Source organism: Pempheris klunzingeri, chromosome 14 (genome assembly GCF_042242105.1).
Source record: "Pempheris klunzingeri isolate RE-2024b chromosome 14, fPemKlu1.hap1, whole genome shotgun sequence".
Taxonomy (NCBI): domain Eukaryota; kingdom Metazoa; phylum Chordata; class Actinopteri; order Acropomatiformes; family Pempheridae; genus Pempheris; species Pempheris klunzingeri.
The window spans coordinates 13,662,555-13,679,354 of NC_092025.1; the positions used below are offsets into that span (position 1 = coordinate 13,662,555).

Consider the following 16,800-nt stretch of genomic DNA (forward strand, 5'->3'; position numbering starts at 1 on the left):
ACTGATTTAAAATGAAACATTTCTAAAACAACCCACAGTACAGTACATTTCAGATCTTGTCTTAAATATGATTTGTGCATTCGTAGCTTTTTTCTGTCCTTTCTTTGGAATCAAATGGAATGTGCAGAATGAGCTTTGTAAGACACAAACGTGGCCAAGAAGTTAACCAAACAGCAAAGTGATCTGTGTTTTCTTACCAATGATTATACCATGGAAATAGCTGGATGGTTGAAAAAACGCATTGTGTTTGTAGGTCAAGCATAAATTAAGGTTGTATAACTTGTACATCTCTTCCACAGCTACTACTTTCAAACCCTTTTTTGTCTACTCGCGTAGTAATCGCATATAGAAGGCCTACTCTCTCAAGCTACTTGTCTCTCAGGTCTTTATTAACGTTATTGCTAAGCTCTCTCAACAGAACTAGACCTCGTATTCCCATTTGTCCTCCGCATGCATCAAGTTGCTAAACAGGCCCTTACCTATTACATGTTTTTCCCCCAACCATTCTCTGGCTATCCTCTCTCTCTCTCTCGCTCTCTCCTCCCTTTCTCCCTCAACTCAGAATCAGATAATAGACCTTCAATTAAAAGAAATGAAAAGGACCCACTCACTTCCCTACAGCCTGCAGCCACGTATTCCCGCTGAATGATATGGGAATAGCAACAGGGCTTAGCTGGAGTGGATGATAAGAGGGATAGGTGGAATGAGTTTCTCTCTGTGCATAATGATTCCCTCTGAAATACTGTATGTGAAATACCACTGTTTTTCACCACACTCTTTGTCTGTACCCTAAACAGCAGCCTTCTTGCGACTTTGACCAAAGGCGTAGTTTCTTGTTGGTATTTGGACAGTTTTCACTGCAGCTCCCAAAAGCTCCAACAGCTGATTTCTTCATCCTTCTTTTTCCATTTAACTTCACTGTAAAGACCTTTAAGCTGCACTCTTAGGTGAATGAAAGATCTTTCAGGTTCTGTGTTTAACCAAGCCAATTACTTCTACTGCATGCTGAGCGCGTCACTTAAACCTGACAGAAGGGCTAAAGGGCCTTTGAGGTCTGAGGTCTTTAAATTGGCAATAGATCACATAAGACCAGGGCCAGTTGTGCTGCTTCGAGAGCTTCATTCAATATGTGTGATTAAAGCATTTATTTTCCTCATCTCCCCTGAAAGGTTCCTCCTATCTTATTGGACAAGCAGTTCTCTGACTTCACCCCAGACATCACTCCCATCATCCTCGCTGCACACACCAACAACTATGAAATTATCAAGCTTCTGGTGCAGAAAGGCGTGTCCATGCCGCAGCCGCATGAGGTGGGTAAACCTTACGTTTTTAAATTGTGGTGTGAATTGTATTTGTGTTTCGTTGTTATCAGCTTAAACCCACAAATTTCCAAAATGTCCAGAGAACAAACAAAAGTCTTGTGTGCAGCGTGATTAAAGTGCCGTTTTGACTCTATCCAGCGGTACAAAAGATTCATTACTGGGTGTTTATTCAACAGCAGCAACTTGTACTTTGTGCAAGGTAATTACTGTACAGTATACATACCATAAAGTGTTTAACAAGGATACTGTCGGACAATATCTAAATAACAGAACTAGACATGACAGTGCTTAGTTGACATTGTAGATACAATGCTTGCATTGCTGTGCTGAAACATGATCTATTACTAAACACTGTGCAGCCTCATTAAACTGTATCCATGCTCTGTTTGATGTTGCAGGTGCGCTGTAACTGTGTGGAGTGTGTGTCTAGTTCAGACGTCGACAGCCTGCGGCACTCGCGCTCACGCCTCAACATCTACAAAGCGCTGTCGAGTCCCTCTCTAATTGCGCTTTCCAGCGAGGACCCCTTCCTCACTGCGTTCAGGCTCAGCTGGGAGCTGCAGGAGCTCAGCAAGGTGAGAGCAAGAGAGCGAGCTAATAGTGGAGCGGGAACATCATTTGGTAGGACTGGATTTTAAAGAACTGAAATATTAGCTTCATGTTACATTAATTAACCTTTATGTGCCCTTTCAATCCCATCAATGGCCTGCCAATTTGTCAATATAAATTGGTCTCTGCAAATGTCATTTGATAAAAATAATGAAACACATGGCAGTCGGCTATGAGATTTCACAGAAATAATTACATTATTTAAGTTTTTTTTTTTTTGTAAAGCTAAATTGCAAGTCAAAATTGAGATGTCACATGCTTTCATCGCATTGTAAAAGAAATATTTCATGTTAGAGGCTCTCTAGATTCCGCTACATACAGCAAGTCTCTTTCCTTTAGGTGTAACCTGAGACTAAATGGATGCAGTTTGCATATATTTTCCACAAATTTGACATGGGTGCACTCATTAAATTCCAGTTGGTTTCCCCCCAGTCTATAAGATGAAAAGCGTTTGAAAACATGGCTCATCGAGGTGGTGCATTCAATTAATGTCTTTAAACAAGTTTGATACAGCTTCATGACACATAATACCCTGAGGCAAGGTTTAATTTAAAAACACCACTTTTTTAAGACATGCCTGTACTCTGAGATTTTCCTTAATATATCGACTTACATTTCAGCCGCTGGGTTCTTGTAGGTCTATTAAGAGCTATCTGTATTCTGTATGCCCTCTTTTTAAGGTGGAGAATGAGTTCAAATCAGAGTATGAGGAGCTGTCTCAGCAGTGTAAACAGTTTGCCAAGGACCTCCTGGACCAGACAAGAAGCTCCAGAGAGCTGGAGATGATCCTCAACTACAAAGACGACACCAACTTATTGGAGGAGGAGGGCAACAATGACCTGGCAAGACTCAAACTAGCTATCAAGTACCATCAAAAAGAGGTAACCATAATACACAATATTAACGCATAATGGTAATACTAATCATTTATCAGTGAGTGAGTGAGTGAGTGCAATGTACGCTGCCATTCTATTATAATTAAAACAAAAGTCTTCAAAGAGTAAAACAAGAAGGATACACTAACAGTCACTTCTTTAGGTTCTTTATTTTGGAAAGTGCAGTAATCATCCTGCTGGCTATCATTAGAACGATCTCACACACACACACACACACACTCAGACGTCAGATATGACTGCAATATCACATTTTTATTTTCTTAAATTGCGTAATATGGAAGGAATGAAATATTGTTGTTTTTTTTTCATGTTTTTCCTTGTTTTTTCTCCTCTATTCTGTCTTTCCTTCTGTCCAGCATTGTTTGCTACATTATTTACTGTGCAGCTTGCTGTTAGATTTCCATGCCACATGCTGCAGGCAACATTCACTGTATGTTGCTTGGGGAAGAGTGCCAAGCCAATGTCTACTCACAGGTGTCCCTGCCTGCCAATATGAACCCATGTAATGATGTTAGATTAGCATTGGGTTCTTTTTTGATGGTGCCAGATGCTGGTTTGGGTAGGATTTAATCTGTTTTCACTGTTCGGCAGCTCATACAGATGACAGATAGACAAAGCTGGAATTCCATTACAGCAGCTGCAAGGTAATACTTCCATATTATGATTGTAACTGTGGCTGTAGACAGCTACTTAAAATGTTGTTGTTTCATTCAGTTCAGGTCAAGTCATTATGGCACTGAGAAGACAATAACCTGTTGCTGGAACTTCTGCATGCAATGCGGTCTATCAAGCGCTCATGCCCTATAATGGTCTCAACTGTTTAATGCAAGCCATGTACAGTACATCTGTTTTTAATACATTGGAAAACTGGTGGTGATGGTGTGTTGACTATTTTCACAGTCCAGCTTCAGTTTCCTGAAATTTGTCAATAAATTGAGCCATAGAGCAACTCTATAGGCCTTGAATTGCATTTCAAATACTCGTAAATAATTCTGAGGAAATGTTTCAAACCTGATAACTCCACAGAAATTTTCCTTTCACAGTTCACAGGTGTTGTGCTTTTGTTTCCTAGTAGAGCCAGGAATAATTAGTATGGAAAAAAGTGCCATGAAGTATAAAATTAAAAGTTTACTTCTGCTTTAAAAACCTTCTGTAACAAACATGGCTAATAGAGAGTTTCTCTAAAATATATCATATTTTTTTCTTTCAGACTGAAGTAAAGATGCTGTAATTGTGACTCATGAATATATGTTTTAGATTCATCCGCACACAGACCTGTTAAAAGCTGCGAGCTGTGCTGTTATCAGAACTGATGCACGAGCTATATTTGTCTGTGTTTAATGAAGGCTTAGTTATGGGATGGCTGCAGGCTTTGCTGGGCAACAAGAATGGGGTTAAATAGATATTACACTGCAGAATTGTTCAGCTGAATACAAAGGTGAAGCAAAATGATGAGGAAGCAGACACATTACTCCCAGGAGCCACTTATAATTCATTCAGCTGTCTTCTTCAGGGAGCTCTGCCTGGCTGTCAGAGCAGACGCACTTTCAGAGGCGTCTCGATTTATGAAACTGCCGTTTCCTCCTCCATCCCTCCAGTTGTTGCGCATCGTGACACAAGTTGACAGATTGGCATGTTTAGTCACAAAAAGGACAATTGGGAGTAGCACAAGTGCACAGGTGGACGTAATGATGGACAGTCCCCTGCTGTCGTCTTGCCAAACCTCACTGGCAGTAAATCTGTCATTATAAACACACATCCCTCTGCCACAAATGTTCTTCCGTGCATCTCCTCTCCCCAGGAGTGTTTTAATTATCCAGGAGATGTCCCAATATGCCTTTCTCCTCCATCCTATCAATAAAACCCTTCAATCGCACTGGGACTATGATGGAGGACAGTGTGTCATTATGTGGGTAACAATCCACCCAGCTGCCCTTTTCAAATGATAAATGTTGCGGCCATCTAAACTGGTCTGCAGTCATTTCTAGGTGAATAAACTCATTTCTCGCTGTAATTAAGTCCGTAAAACTCTTATTTTTCTCAAACAACTGAAAAACTGCCACAACAGTTAAAACATTTTAAGGCAGGCTACTGTATGTCCGCAAGTGTTTTATAAAATCTTTTTTTTTTCATTCCAATGAATGAGTTACTGATTTTTCTTTTTTGCAGAGGTGGTAATGCAGGTATGTTAAACTGGTCATTATATAAATTCAACCACTGAAGCAAATAAGAGCAACAGTAACAGCAGTTAGTGTACTGTGCCAGCACTGTGCCATAAGCTTTAGCATTTTGCTGGATTTTACAGGCATTGTTTAGTAAACTGTTCATTGATTTTGAGAGAAAGGACGTATAAAATGTGTATCACACAGCATGTCTGAGTCTGAGCATAGAATTGCTGCTCCAATGACAATTTGCAGTGGAAATCGTTAAGCTCACTGTAGAACTGGCAGTATAACAATGGTCTCTGCTGCAGTCTCCTGAGAAGGGAAAATGACATTTGTACACACTAAGTGCGCATTCACACTCACACACAGAAGCATTTATGGTGAGCGTTTTGTGCCCATGACAGATGATCTTTAAGCCAGACAGGGTTTTGCCCCCTGCCAGGCATCGAGGGTTAAGTGGATATTCAGTTGGACTCGAAAGCCTCGTTTGACTGTTTTTTATTTTGTTTTTTTCCCACAGAGATCAGTTATTATTTCAGAGCATTTTGTCTGCGGTGTGATCACCACTCACCTCTTTCAGCAATTTTGCAGACAAGCACCAAGCTCTTATAATTGGTATGACATTCAGCCTGAATTTTTTTATTTTTTTTTGTTTGTTTTTTTTATAGTACTGGCTGCTGAGTGTTGCAGTGAGTCACGGGGAGCATGTTTTTGACCCTCTACTAAAGAACAGTTCCCCTCTCAACCCTCTTATGTGTGTAGCGTATGCACACATTTGTGTTTACATTTTTGTGTTTATCCTTGCGTACATGTGTGTTTTCCAGCTTTGCAGCTGCTGTGCTCCCAGGGTTTAGAATGGCAATCTATAATGGTCTGAAGAGAAATCTCTGCAGGCCTCCTGTCTAAAGAACAGAACTAACAGTGCAGTCTGTGCTTTGAAACAGCAGGGGGGTCAAATCAGATAAATATGATCAGTAACACATACACATTAAAGTGCAGATTATCCCCCCTAGCTCCCCGAGGGTTTCAACAGTGTCTTACCTTCATTCCTACTGATATCTTTGCAAAAATATAGGTAAGTGCATCGAAGATTCACAGCGTGAGCGAAAATAACCCTTTAACATGTGGATTCTCTAAGGAGCCAAGGGAAACCTGTACATTTGACATGCTGTAGTTTGACGTTGCCCCCTTGTGATATCTTGTAAAAACTGCAATTCAGTGTTTCAAGATGTTTTTAATGAGGATGAAAATACACTGGAACAGGAATGAGTGTTGAAAGGACCATTAGCACTCACTTGTTTCGGCAATCCACTCCAGAAATATCAGTTTTCACAATTCAGTCCTGTGTTAAGTGTCTGGCCCTCAAAAGTTTCCGTTTATTTAGAGCAGGTGAAATATTTGTTTTGGTTGTAAGCTTAATGACCAGTTGGATATCTTGCAGTGTTGTTAGAAAAATTTTGTGCTTTATGTAATGTAATCATTACTGGAGTGCTAAGCTTATATTATACATGTATGTGAATCATTTTGCAAAGTGCACCAGCTTTCATGTTTCTGCCGTTTGGTGGTGTGAAGCAAAGTCCAATCAACACCGTGTTTTTACAAGAGTGAGACCAGCTCAGCTGCATTAAAGGCGACAGACAGTGTGACCATCAGTGTGTGAGTTGATTCAGAAATCAGGTTTGTCATCTTGAAGTTCTTGCACATCATGGATGCTTCATGCCGAAGCTTTGCAGGTGTGTTCTGATTAACATGAGTGGACGGATAATGACTGTACAGGAAAATGCATGCCATCATTCGTAATTCATGAAATGTTAAAATAACACCACAGATTAAAAACAAATTATGGATTTACATTTATACATATATGACAAACGTTTCAACTAACCGAGAGCTTTATTCTTCTGTTGAAAAATACTTGAAAGCATCACTCTCTGGTCTTAAAAACACTATGGACTTTTTGACCACCTGTATTGAAACTCTTACCAAAGCAAAACATAACCAGCTGTAAATTGTGTGATTGTCGGTGTGTGAGTGCAGGAGAAGAGTTTCAGTCGTCCTTTCATGTTTGTAAAGCTGCAGGGGAACATGTCTTCACAGAGCTTCGAAAGCACTCTCACCTTCCCCCTCTCGCACTCATAAGCACTTTCGTGGCGCTTTTGGACAGCTGACAGTGGTGAGAGGCAGGAAAGGTTGTATAGACACTTTCCCAACTGGACTTGAGACCAGAAGGGATCCTGTTTGAGTTGTCTGAACAAGCCACCTAAGGCAAGTTTGACATTTAACTATAGCAGAGCTTTGGGCATGATTGGGGCAGAAGAACAGGGAAGAGAGTTTTTGTACTTGAATGTAGCTGTAAAATGAATGGATGTCAATGTAATGTAATTCGGGGTGGGGATAAATGAAGAAAATGATGAAAGCAAATGATCCTATCTCAGTTTTTAGTGCCATTATTACAATAATTGATTACTTTTTCTTTCTAACCTGCTGCTTGAGATTTTAGCGATTTAGCTGGTAAAAAAAAAAAATCAGTTCTGTCTTAAAACAGTGTGAATAAAATAATAAATCAAAAACTTTTTTACTTGGACCACAGCTCAAATAAAGACGATGATCTGATTAGGTTTTGGGGAGTAAAAACTCAATTTCTGTTACAGCTGAGCTCAGTTTATACTTACGTTATACGACAAGTGCACTAGCAAGGATACATTTCCTAATTAAAACATGAATTAGCTTAATTTGTGACCTCATGAGCATCACTGTCTGTGTTTGATATACCATGCTGATTAAGGCAAGACATCAGGCAGCTCAAGTTCCTCTTGTTTACTGTCATTGATTAGGAATAATGTTTTGACAAGCAGTGAAAGATGCAACCTAAAAATGGACTCTTATGTTTATAAATGGACCATTCGCCTCCAAAAGTCTAGATATGTTTAAAACAGTTATGACAAAATGATCAAAGCTTTCTTTAAATAGACACAACTCTTCTATCTATTGCTGCTGCAGAATTTAAAACAATGGCTCTTTTTTTTTCATTATTTTCTGGGTGTGATGGGTAAAATGTACTTCATTACAAGACTTAGGCTGCCCCCATGGGTCTGCTTCAGACTTTGGTTGCAACTTAATGAGGTTAGCCATCTTGTCTATAATAAGCTTCATGCTCAAAGGAGTCATATGAGAAAAGAGAGCAGGGGCTTTTTTCGCTTTTCCTCTCGCTTTTATTCTTCCGTTGTCAGACGACTTTGATATGTTGGTAATACAAAGAGTCGAAGCTCTCTCATTAATCACCCTTATTAGTTTAATTCTCTCCCTCTCTCTTTTCATTTGGAAAAAGAAAGAATATTCCTCTAATTCACGACATTTCTGCCATCTTGACCTTGCTATATTCCCTCTCTGCATTTGCCCCCAAGTTTTCGTGGCAAAACTGTAGTGAAATGGTTGAAATATGTGCTGTTCTACTCCAGACCCTGATGCTGATAGGGATCTCTGGTTGCCATGGTAACGAGGCTGCAGAGTTGGTGAATTGGCACCTTTATAGTGCTGGTCGACACTTTGACTCTGATATAGGGGCTCAACGTGAGACTTCACAACATTGTGTGTGCCTGTGTGAGTGTGTTTTCGTGTGTGTGTGTCTCATTTATACAATTTAGTACGAGTTTGTTTTTTGTTTTCATTCTTGAAAAACATGATGTTTCCTGATACCTTTATCACCAGATGCTGCAGATGCTTCCATCAGTTTGGCTCCCACAGCACAGCTGCAGTTTTGATGCATCAATATTTTGGCCTGTACTTGGTTACTAAAACAAGCATGACTTATTTAAAATTTCCACTGTTTTTTTTGTTTTTTTCTCTCCCACTTTTGCAGTCACACAAGGTACTCATCCCACAGCAACAGCAATACGTAACAGGCCAAACATGCAGAGAAGAAGACAAAATATTTCCCACATGTTGATCTATGTTGCGACTATTTTCAATCAGTCCTATTGTGGCATAAGTGTTGTCTGTTTCAGATGAAGCTCTCTGGAAGGAGTGCTGTGTTATCATCGCAAGAAAATCAACCAGAAATGCAGTGCAGTGATCTAAAAACATGATCCTTGATAATGTGTAGATTCCTTTTCACTGACCTCACACCTTTTTTTTTTTTTTTTTTTTCTCAAGACAGCCATTGCCTGGTTGTTTCACAATATCCGTGTCTGTTGATGATTACCCTTCAAATTTTGACACCGCCAACACATCCTACTCCTACGTTTGTATGCTCTAAACTGGATCTTTCTGCAGTTGCTAATTCTGGCGTTTGGTCACAAGGGCATTATGTTCTGTGTAAAACCATTAAATAACCTCAGGCTGTGAATGCTGTCTCCCAGCAGGTTTACATGCTGGAATCATATCTTAAAAGTGTTGAAGTTCTTTTAAGTCATGTGTATCTCCATAGATCAAATAGATCAGACTGTTCATTTAATTCTCCCCTCCCATCTCTAATTTCTTAAAGTTTGTAGCTCAGCCAAACTGCCAGCAGCTTTTGGCATCACGGTGGTATGATGAATTTCCCGGCTGGAGACGCCGCCACTGGGCAGGGAAGTTCTTCACCTGTGTCTTCATCGGCCTCCTCTACCCCGCGTTTGCTCTCTGCTACCTCATCGCTCCTAAGAGTCGCTACGGCCTCTTCATCCGCAAGCCCTTCATCAAGTTCATCTGCCACACAGCGTCCTACCTGACCTTTCTATTCCTGCTGCTCCTCGCCTCCCAGCACATCGTCACCACAGAGCAGGACAGGCAGGACAGGCAGGGTCCCGCACCAACCACTGTGGAGTGGATGATCCTGCCCTGGGTGCTGGGTGAGTAAAAGGGGTGAGGACTGAGGGCGTTTGTAGCCGAGGATAATCATAAGTGTGTGTCCTGATTTACGAAAGGTGTTTTTTCCATCAGTTTGCTGTCTTATGGCTTCAATTACTATGGTACCCATTAGCCTCAGCTGGTGTTGTTAAAGAGAGGACACCGCTCATAGGCTTAAATCAGAGATGCTGCGAATTCAGAACACTTTCAAGCTTGAAAGACACAAAGTGTTTTTTAGATTCGACCCACAGCTCTATATGGATATTAGTCTGATGTCAGGTGTTCAGTTGGTTTATGTCCACAGACTGTATAAGGAGTGTACATAGCCACCATGGCGTCACCCACCGGTTTGTGGACTGCCCTTTTGAAGCCTCAAGTTTGGCATTTTGGCTGTCGCCCTCTTAGTTTTGAAAATAGAAGCGACAGCCATTCAGCAAAGACTCTGGCTCTGATTCATTAGATTAAGGCATGACTCGCCTCTGAGTAGTTACTGATTAGGTAATCCTACCCTAAAGCGTGACCTGTTTATCATCTATTTTAGTTTAAATGGGAACATAAGTTACAAAAAGAGCATCATGCTGTATTGAAGAAAAATTTTAACTAATCACTGACACCATAAACTCATTAGGAAAGTGTTTACTCTACTACTAATAAATCTAGTGATAAGTAGGGGCATTTTAACATAGACTCCATACGGACTTCTTTTTGCAACTAGTGTGGTCGCCCCATGCTGCCCATTACAAATAATATTTAGGTTTAAGGCCCGGAAGCTACATCCACTCCATTCATGCAGGCGATGTTTCTAGCCGTGCATGCAAAACTCCACCTCATCTGTACTTTGTGCGTTTAGTACTAATTTGCTAATGTCTGCATGCAAACATGCTAAACTAAGATGGCGACCATGGTCATACACCTGCACTAAACCTATATCTGCATGTTAACGCTGACTTAAGCATCTAACTCAAATCCTCAGTCTCACAGCTGCATTCTCTTAGTCTTGTTAATAAAATGACCAGATATTTTCTAATGCAATTTGTGATATTTTGCACTTGTGATCCAGTCAGGGGAGTTTCATGCCCATCTAACTCCCAGTCACCTAAATTTGTCTCTGCAGAAAATGAACCGGGCTTGTTTTTTTTTGCACAAGCTTGGAAAGTATAATGTTTCAATGGACACCTGCCAGCCAATCCGAAAAAAAAAATTCTGTGTCCATGGTATGAGGTTATTCATTGAACAATCTCCATATTTCCAGGATTCATCTGGGCAGAGATCAAACAGATGTGGGATGGTGGTTTCCAAGACTACGTCCATGACTGGTGGAACCTGATGGACTTTGTCATGAACTCTCTTTACCTGGCAACCATCTCCCTCAAGATTGTAGCCTACACTAAGGTAATCGGTGATCTATGAAGAGCAGTACAACAGAAGTGTAATAGTGTAATTTTCCTGTGTTCTCACTTTATCTGTTCACCACCCTTTGTCTTCTTTAGTACAGTGGCAATAAACCCAGGAACCAGTGGGAGATGTGGCACCCAACACTAGTAGCTGAGGCGGTATTTGCCATAGCAAACATTTTCAGCTCCCTTCGCCTCATCTCGCTGTTCACAGCCAACTCTCACCTGGGGCCACTGCAGATCTCTCTGGGGAGAATGCTGCTGGACATCCTGAAGTTCCTCTTCATCTACTGTCTGGTAAACACGCACATATTTGTTCACAGGCAGGAACATAAACATGCAAGCGAGTAAGGTACAGAAACCATCACAAAGAAGCACATGGATTAAATAATTGCATCCACTTTGCACATGCTCTTTGCTCTTTCTCCAGGTCCTACTGGCCTTTGCTAACGGGCTGAACCAATTGTACTTTTACTATGAGACCAAGGCTTCAGATGAGAAGGGCAAATGCAAAGGCATCCGCTGCGTGGAGCAGAACAACGCTTTCTCCACGTGAGTTCATATAAATCTAAACTTGCTTGCATTTGCAGTGTAGTATTCCATAAACCCAACTTCTCCACCCTTATGGAAAATTCTTTACCCTTTTACACTGACAATACATATTCATGTATTTATCTACTCTCGTAACACACATATCTCATCTTTCCCTTGCAGGTTATTTGAGACCCTGCAGTCTCTCTTCTGGTCAATCTTTGGTCTGATCAGCCTTTATGTGACCAACGTGGATGCAGACCATCAGTTCACCGAGTTTGTCGGCGCCACCATGTTCGGCACCTACAACATCATCTCACTGGTGGTGCTCCTCAACATGCTCATAGCCATGATGAACAACTCCTACCAGCACATTGCTGTGAGCACGTACTGCAAACAAAAAACAACACGAGTGTGTGGCATAGATAATGTTTGTGTTGGCAGTGCTTTTCACTTGTTGATCTTGTTTTCAGGACCATGCAGACATTGAGTGGAAGTTTGCCAGGACAAAGCTGTGGATGAGTTACTTTGAAGAAGGGGCCACTCTGCCGGCCCCGTTCAACATCATCCCCAGCCCCAAATCATTCTGGTACCTCATGTGCTGGATCAAGAGGCAAGTGTGCAAGAGGACACGCTCCAAGCGCCCCGAAATGTTTGGAACTCTCGGAGTAAGTCTGGTGTCAAAGACTCAAATACACGTTTTTTTCTGAGTTTCACACAGATAGAAAGAAGATGGTCTAGTTTGCTTGAAGAATAAACCTCAGTGTGAAGACTTTTGTACTTCTCAGCTAATCTATAATCAGAAGGTGTGCTATTATTTTGTTCGTTTCTGTTTAACAAAAGTTGATAAATCAACTGGCAGAAAATTTAATGTGCAAAACTTTTGATAACCAATTAATCATTTCAGTCATTGTTGAATCTAAATTACAAACATTCAACAGTCAGGATTTGCTGCTTTTCTTGGTGATGATGAACTGATTTTTTTTTTTGACTGAAAAGCTAGCAGAATAATGGTAAATGGTCTGTATTTGTATAGTGCCTTTCTAGTTATTTCAACTACTCAAAGCGCTTTACATGACATCCTCATTCACCCATTCACACAGGAGGAATGTAATTTGGAGGAGACTATTGTTTCATACTCATTCACACACTGAAGCCAGGCTTCAGGAGCAAGTTGGGGTTCAGTGTCTTGCCCAAGGACACTTCGACATGTTGACCCTTAGGAGCTGGGGATCGAACCCCCAACCTTCTGATTGAGGGACGACCCACTCTACCACTGAGCCACAGCCGCCCCAAGTCTAGTCTTAATCAAGACTACAAATAATTATTAGTTGGAGCCCTAAATAGAAGAATCCTTTTTTCCAAATATTAGAGATTGAATTTTGGAGCAGAAGTCTTAACTGAATTGTGCTGCAACACCCAAGGGCCACATGCAGGGAGACTCACAGACAGCAAGAAAAAATTTAAATATGCTTTTTTTTTTTTCTTCCTCATCACCCACTCTTTGTGTAACTCTGGCATCTGATGTCTGTGCAGAGGCGAGCAGCAGAGCACCTGAGGATAAATCATCAGTATCAGGTAAATGTATGATTTCTTTCTATCAAAGCAACCTGAAATTGATTACTGTGTGTGTGTGTGTGTGTGTGTGTGTGTGTGTGTGTGTGTGTGTGTGTGTGTGTGTGTGTGTGTGTGTGTGTGTGTGTGTGTGTGTGTGTGTGTGTGTGTGTGTGTGTGTGTGTGTGTGTGTGTGTGTGTGTGTGTGTGTGTGTGTGTGTGTGTGTGTGTGTGTGTGTGTGTCAGGCACACATTCTGCTCTCTGACTGCATTTCTACACTTTCACTTTCAATCTGTAAATAGAATGTTTTTGTGATGTCTCATATAATAGGCCTAACAATTACACTCAGTGGGATGTTCATCGCCATTCTCTGTAGAAGATTTTTTTCATTTGCCCATGTCTGCAGGTGGCTATTGTAATAGTTTTTATAGGAGATGTAGCTTGAAATGTCTTTTCATTTGTGCTCATGTGTTTGTCATCTTTCCTGTGAGTTTTGTGTAGAAGAGACACTTTCTTTCAATATTAGGGGATGTTATTGTGTTCAAGGGCATTGTTTTCATTGGTGTAGGAGGTACTGAGGAACTTGGTGAAACGTTATGTGGCTGCTATGATCAGAGATGCCAAGACAGAGGAAGGCTTGACTGAAGAGAACTTTAAGGTAGGCACAGTTCCTACCGAGCAAAGGATAAAATGAAAGTGGATGTAATCATTATTTCTATATTAACAATAGATCACATTATGTATTTGGAAGGGGTAGCTCATATTGATGAACCCACAGGCATTTATAATCAGACTCTGTAGTGTCATTGTTTTAGTTTTCTGGCCTGCAGCTTGTACACTACCTGCCCAGCATCCATAGACAGACAGACACAGTCAGCAACTAGCTGTTGAACATTAAGTGGAACATCTAGCACCTAAAAAAGTAGATAATTTCCTCAGGAGTTGGTAGAATAAAAAAAAACATGAGATAGAAGGACAGGAAATATTGACATTTGTCAGGTGGGCGTTAATGACTCCAAATTAATTCTATTGTTGCTTTGTGTCTGCTGGGAGTGCAAATAAGCAACTTATTTCTAACAGGTTTGCCTCATTATCTTAAAACGTGATGGTATGTCAGTATTGTGTTTGCAGCTTGTCTCCATAGTCAAACAAATAATTTACTGCAGGTTAGAAGTGATTCAATTGTGATTCAGTCTAGTTTTCTAATCAAGATCATAAAATTACATTTTTATTACTATAAAATTACAAAAAAACAATCACAACCAATTACAAAATTACATCATTTAACAGTACAGACTATGCTTTGTGAGAAGAAGAAGGTGCTGTATCTAGTTAAATGTTAATTTACCAGAGGAACTCACTTTTACTCTACTCCCCCAGGAGCTGAAACAAGATATCTCCAGTTTTCGTTACGAGGTGATGGGCATGATGAAGACAGGGAAGCCTGCTTTACAAGGAGCAAAAGCCAGTGGCAGCTCAGTGGAGTCCAGTCTTGCTTACCCCAACTCCTCGCTCAAGGTTTCTACCTGCCCTCAGAGCAGCCAAGTGAAAAGCAAACTCAACCGATTCAAGATCGCCACATCCATCCTCAAGGTGGGCTGTTCTACAGCTTCACCCAGGCCACCTGAAGCCTCCAACGGCCTACCTAACGGACTCCTGTCCGTGGTCTCTGAGGAGAGCTCTAGCGAAAAGTCAAGCCAGAGGAGCAATTTCCCCAAAGATATCACTGACTTTGGCTTGTACCAGAAACGCCACTGGGGTGACAGTGAAGACACTCCAGGTCCAGGAGAGATTTCCAGACAGATGTACGCTTTGTCAGAGGAAGCAGGGGAGTCTGGGGGCTCAGACACAGAGGGGCAGGGCAAAGGGCATACGGCAAAAGGTAAGGATGAGAAAGGACACACGGAGACGGACACGGGCGAAGAAGCTGCAGCAAAGGAAGACCTGATCGAAAATAGCCACGTCTCGAACACCAACAACAACTTGGAAGAAGATGGAAAAAAGGAAACCGAGCAAAAGGACAAAGAGAGTTTACCCTGTAGTGACTCAGCAGCTGATGGTTCATCAGGGTCAGCTAGAGAAGAAGCATCAAGATGTGATGATACAGGAATGTAAACTACGGGCAAAGTAACGCTAGACTGAAGACAGGGAAGCTGACAATCAATGTGGGCTTCAAGTGAGAATTTGTTTTTCAAAGAGTCTAACTTTTCCAGTTGTAACTAAACTGATGATCAGCTTTGATCTTTGGAGACTCAGGGAGGCCTTTGGTTATAGTGTTTTAAATGCCGCCATGTTAGCAATGGAGATGCAGCAAAGGTTAACAGAGCTCTGTGTGAGCATCGCAAGGATTTAGATTTTGGGATAAAGTCATTTTATCTAATCTCTACAGATGATTGGAAAGTAATTATTTCCCGAAAACTGATAATTTCCTCTTTTTTTTTTTAAACTCCTCTCTCCCCCTATGTGCCCTTCTTTTCAAGTTATCGTCAAGTTCATCGTTCACCACGCTCTCTCCTTCAGCAATCTCTCTCTACCTCTTTTCCTTTCCCTGTCTACACTGCTTAACTTTCCTTATCTCACTAGAGCAATAGACGTGTTCTGTTTTAGACCCGACTCTCTGCCTTACTCCGTCTGTTTGTGCACTTTACACACTTTACACTGACATACAGTATCTCAAAGATGGGTCTAGCTCTGATCATGCAACAATTCTGTCAATGCTTTTTCTATGCAAAACCTGGGATTGTAATTCTCATCATTCTGAAGAGGACAGTGGTACATTTAACAGTGACCGTTCATTCACAGTCAATCAAAGAACAATGGGGGATATACAATATAAACACAACCATTTAAAGCAGCATATTATTCATCTTTTATCACTCCTACTGAAACTAAACTTGGTATTTTGAACAAATTTGCCGTTTTTAACTGGTACCTTTAGATGTCATGTTAAATTGAATGAATGATGTTATAGAGGTTAAAATATGGATCATAAATAAACAGAGAAATACACTCTATATTTGACTTTCCTCTTTTGTTCAATGCAGATCGCAGATACAGACATGAGCTTAAACACCATGATGCCGTCATGATGGGCCAACACAGTCATGTTTTGAAACAGGATTTTACATTATGGTGATAACATTTTATTTCAGATTGCTTCTTGAAGAAAGTATTGGCAGTTTACAGAGTACTAGTAGTTTTCATAAAGGCTTATTGATCGTGAAGAAATACTGTGAGGTATTCAGAAGAAATTGCTCTCAGCAAACAGACTTGGTTTTTAAGGATGGCCATTTATAGAATGAGATGCAGGCCCAAGGTTATCAAAAAGTCAACATTTTAAAAGGTTCAAAAGGCTGATGACAAAAGTTTATATTTAAAACAGCTTTAACATCCCTCTGTTGCTTTGAATAGAAGCAGTGTTAAAAAAAATGAGTCAAATAATGAGTGCATTAATGGAATTAGAGAATTACTGAATCCTTTCAAAAAGCTTTTTCTTTCTTG

General features: G+C 40.7%; 1 protein-coding gene across 1 annotated transcript in view; it reads left to right on the forward strand.

Moving 5' to 3' along the window:
* Positions 1 to 16,060, forward strand: part of trpc4a (transient receptor potential cation channel, subfamily C, member 4a) — a 30,845-nt gene extending 14,785 nt beyond the window's left edge. The window contains exons 4-15 of the mRNA XM_070843174.1: positions 1,170 to 1,310; positions 1,721 to 1,897; positions 2,612 to 2,812; positions 9,476 to 9,821; positions 11,072 to 11,211; positions 11,310 to 11,510; positions 11,644 to 11,765; positions 11,928 to 12,123; positions 12,218 to 12,412; positions 13,281 to 13,322; positions 13,868 to 13,957; positions 14,680 to 16,060. Coding sequence (XP_070699275.1) covers positions 1,170 to 1,310; positions 1,721 to 1,897; positions 2,612 to 2,812; positions 9,476 to 9,821; positions 11,072 to 11,211; positions 11,310 to 11,510; positions 11,644 to 11,765; positions 11,928 to 12,123; positions 12,218 to 12,412; positions 13,281 to 13,322; positions 13,868 to 13,957; positions 14,680 to 15,414 — 2,586 coding nt within the window. The 3' untranslated portion in view covers positions 15,415 to 16,060. The remainder of the gene's footprint in view (positions 1 to 1,169; positions 1,311 to 1,720; positions 1,898 to 2,611; positions 2,813 to 9,475; positions 9,822 to 11,071; positions 11,212 to 11,309; positions 11,511 to 11,643; positions 11,766 to 11,927; positions 12,124 to 12,217; positions 12,413 to 13,280; positions 13,323 to 13,867; positions 13,958 to 14,679) is intronic.
* Positions 16,061 to 16,800: the final 740 nt, after the last annotated feature.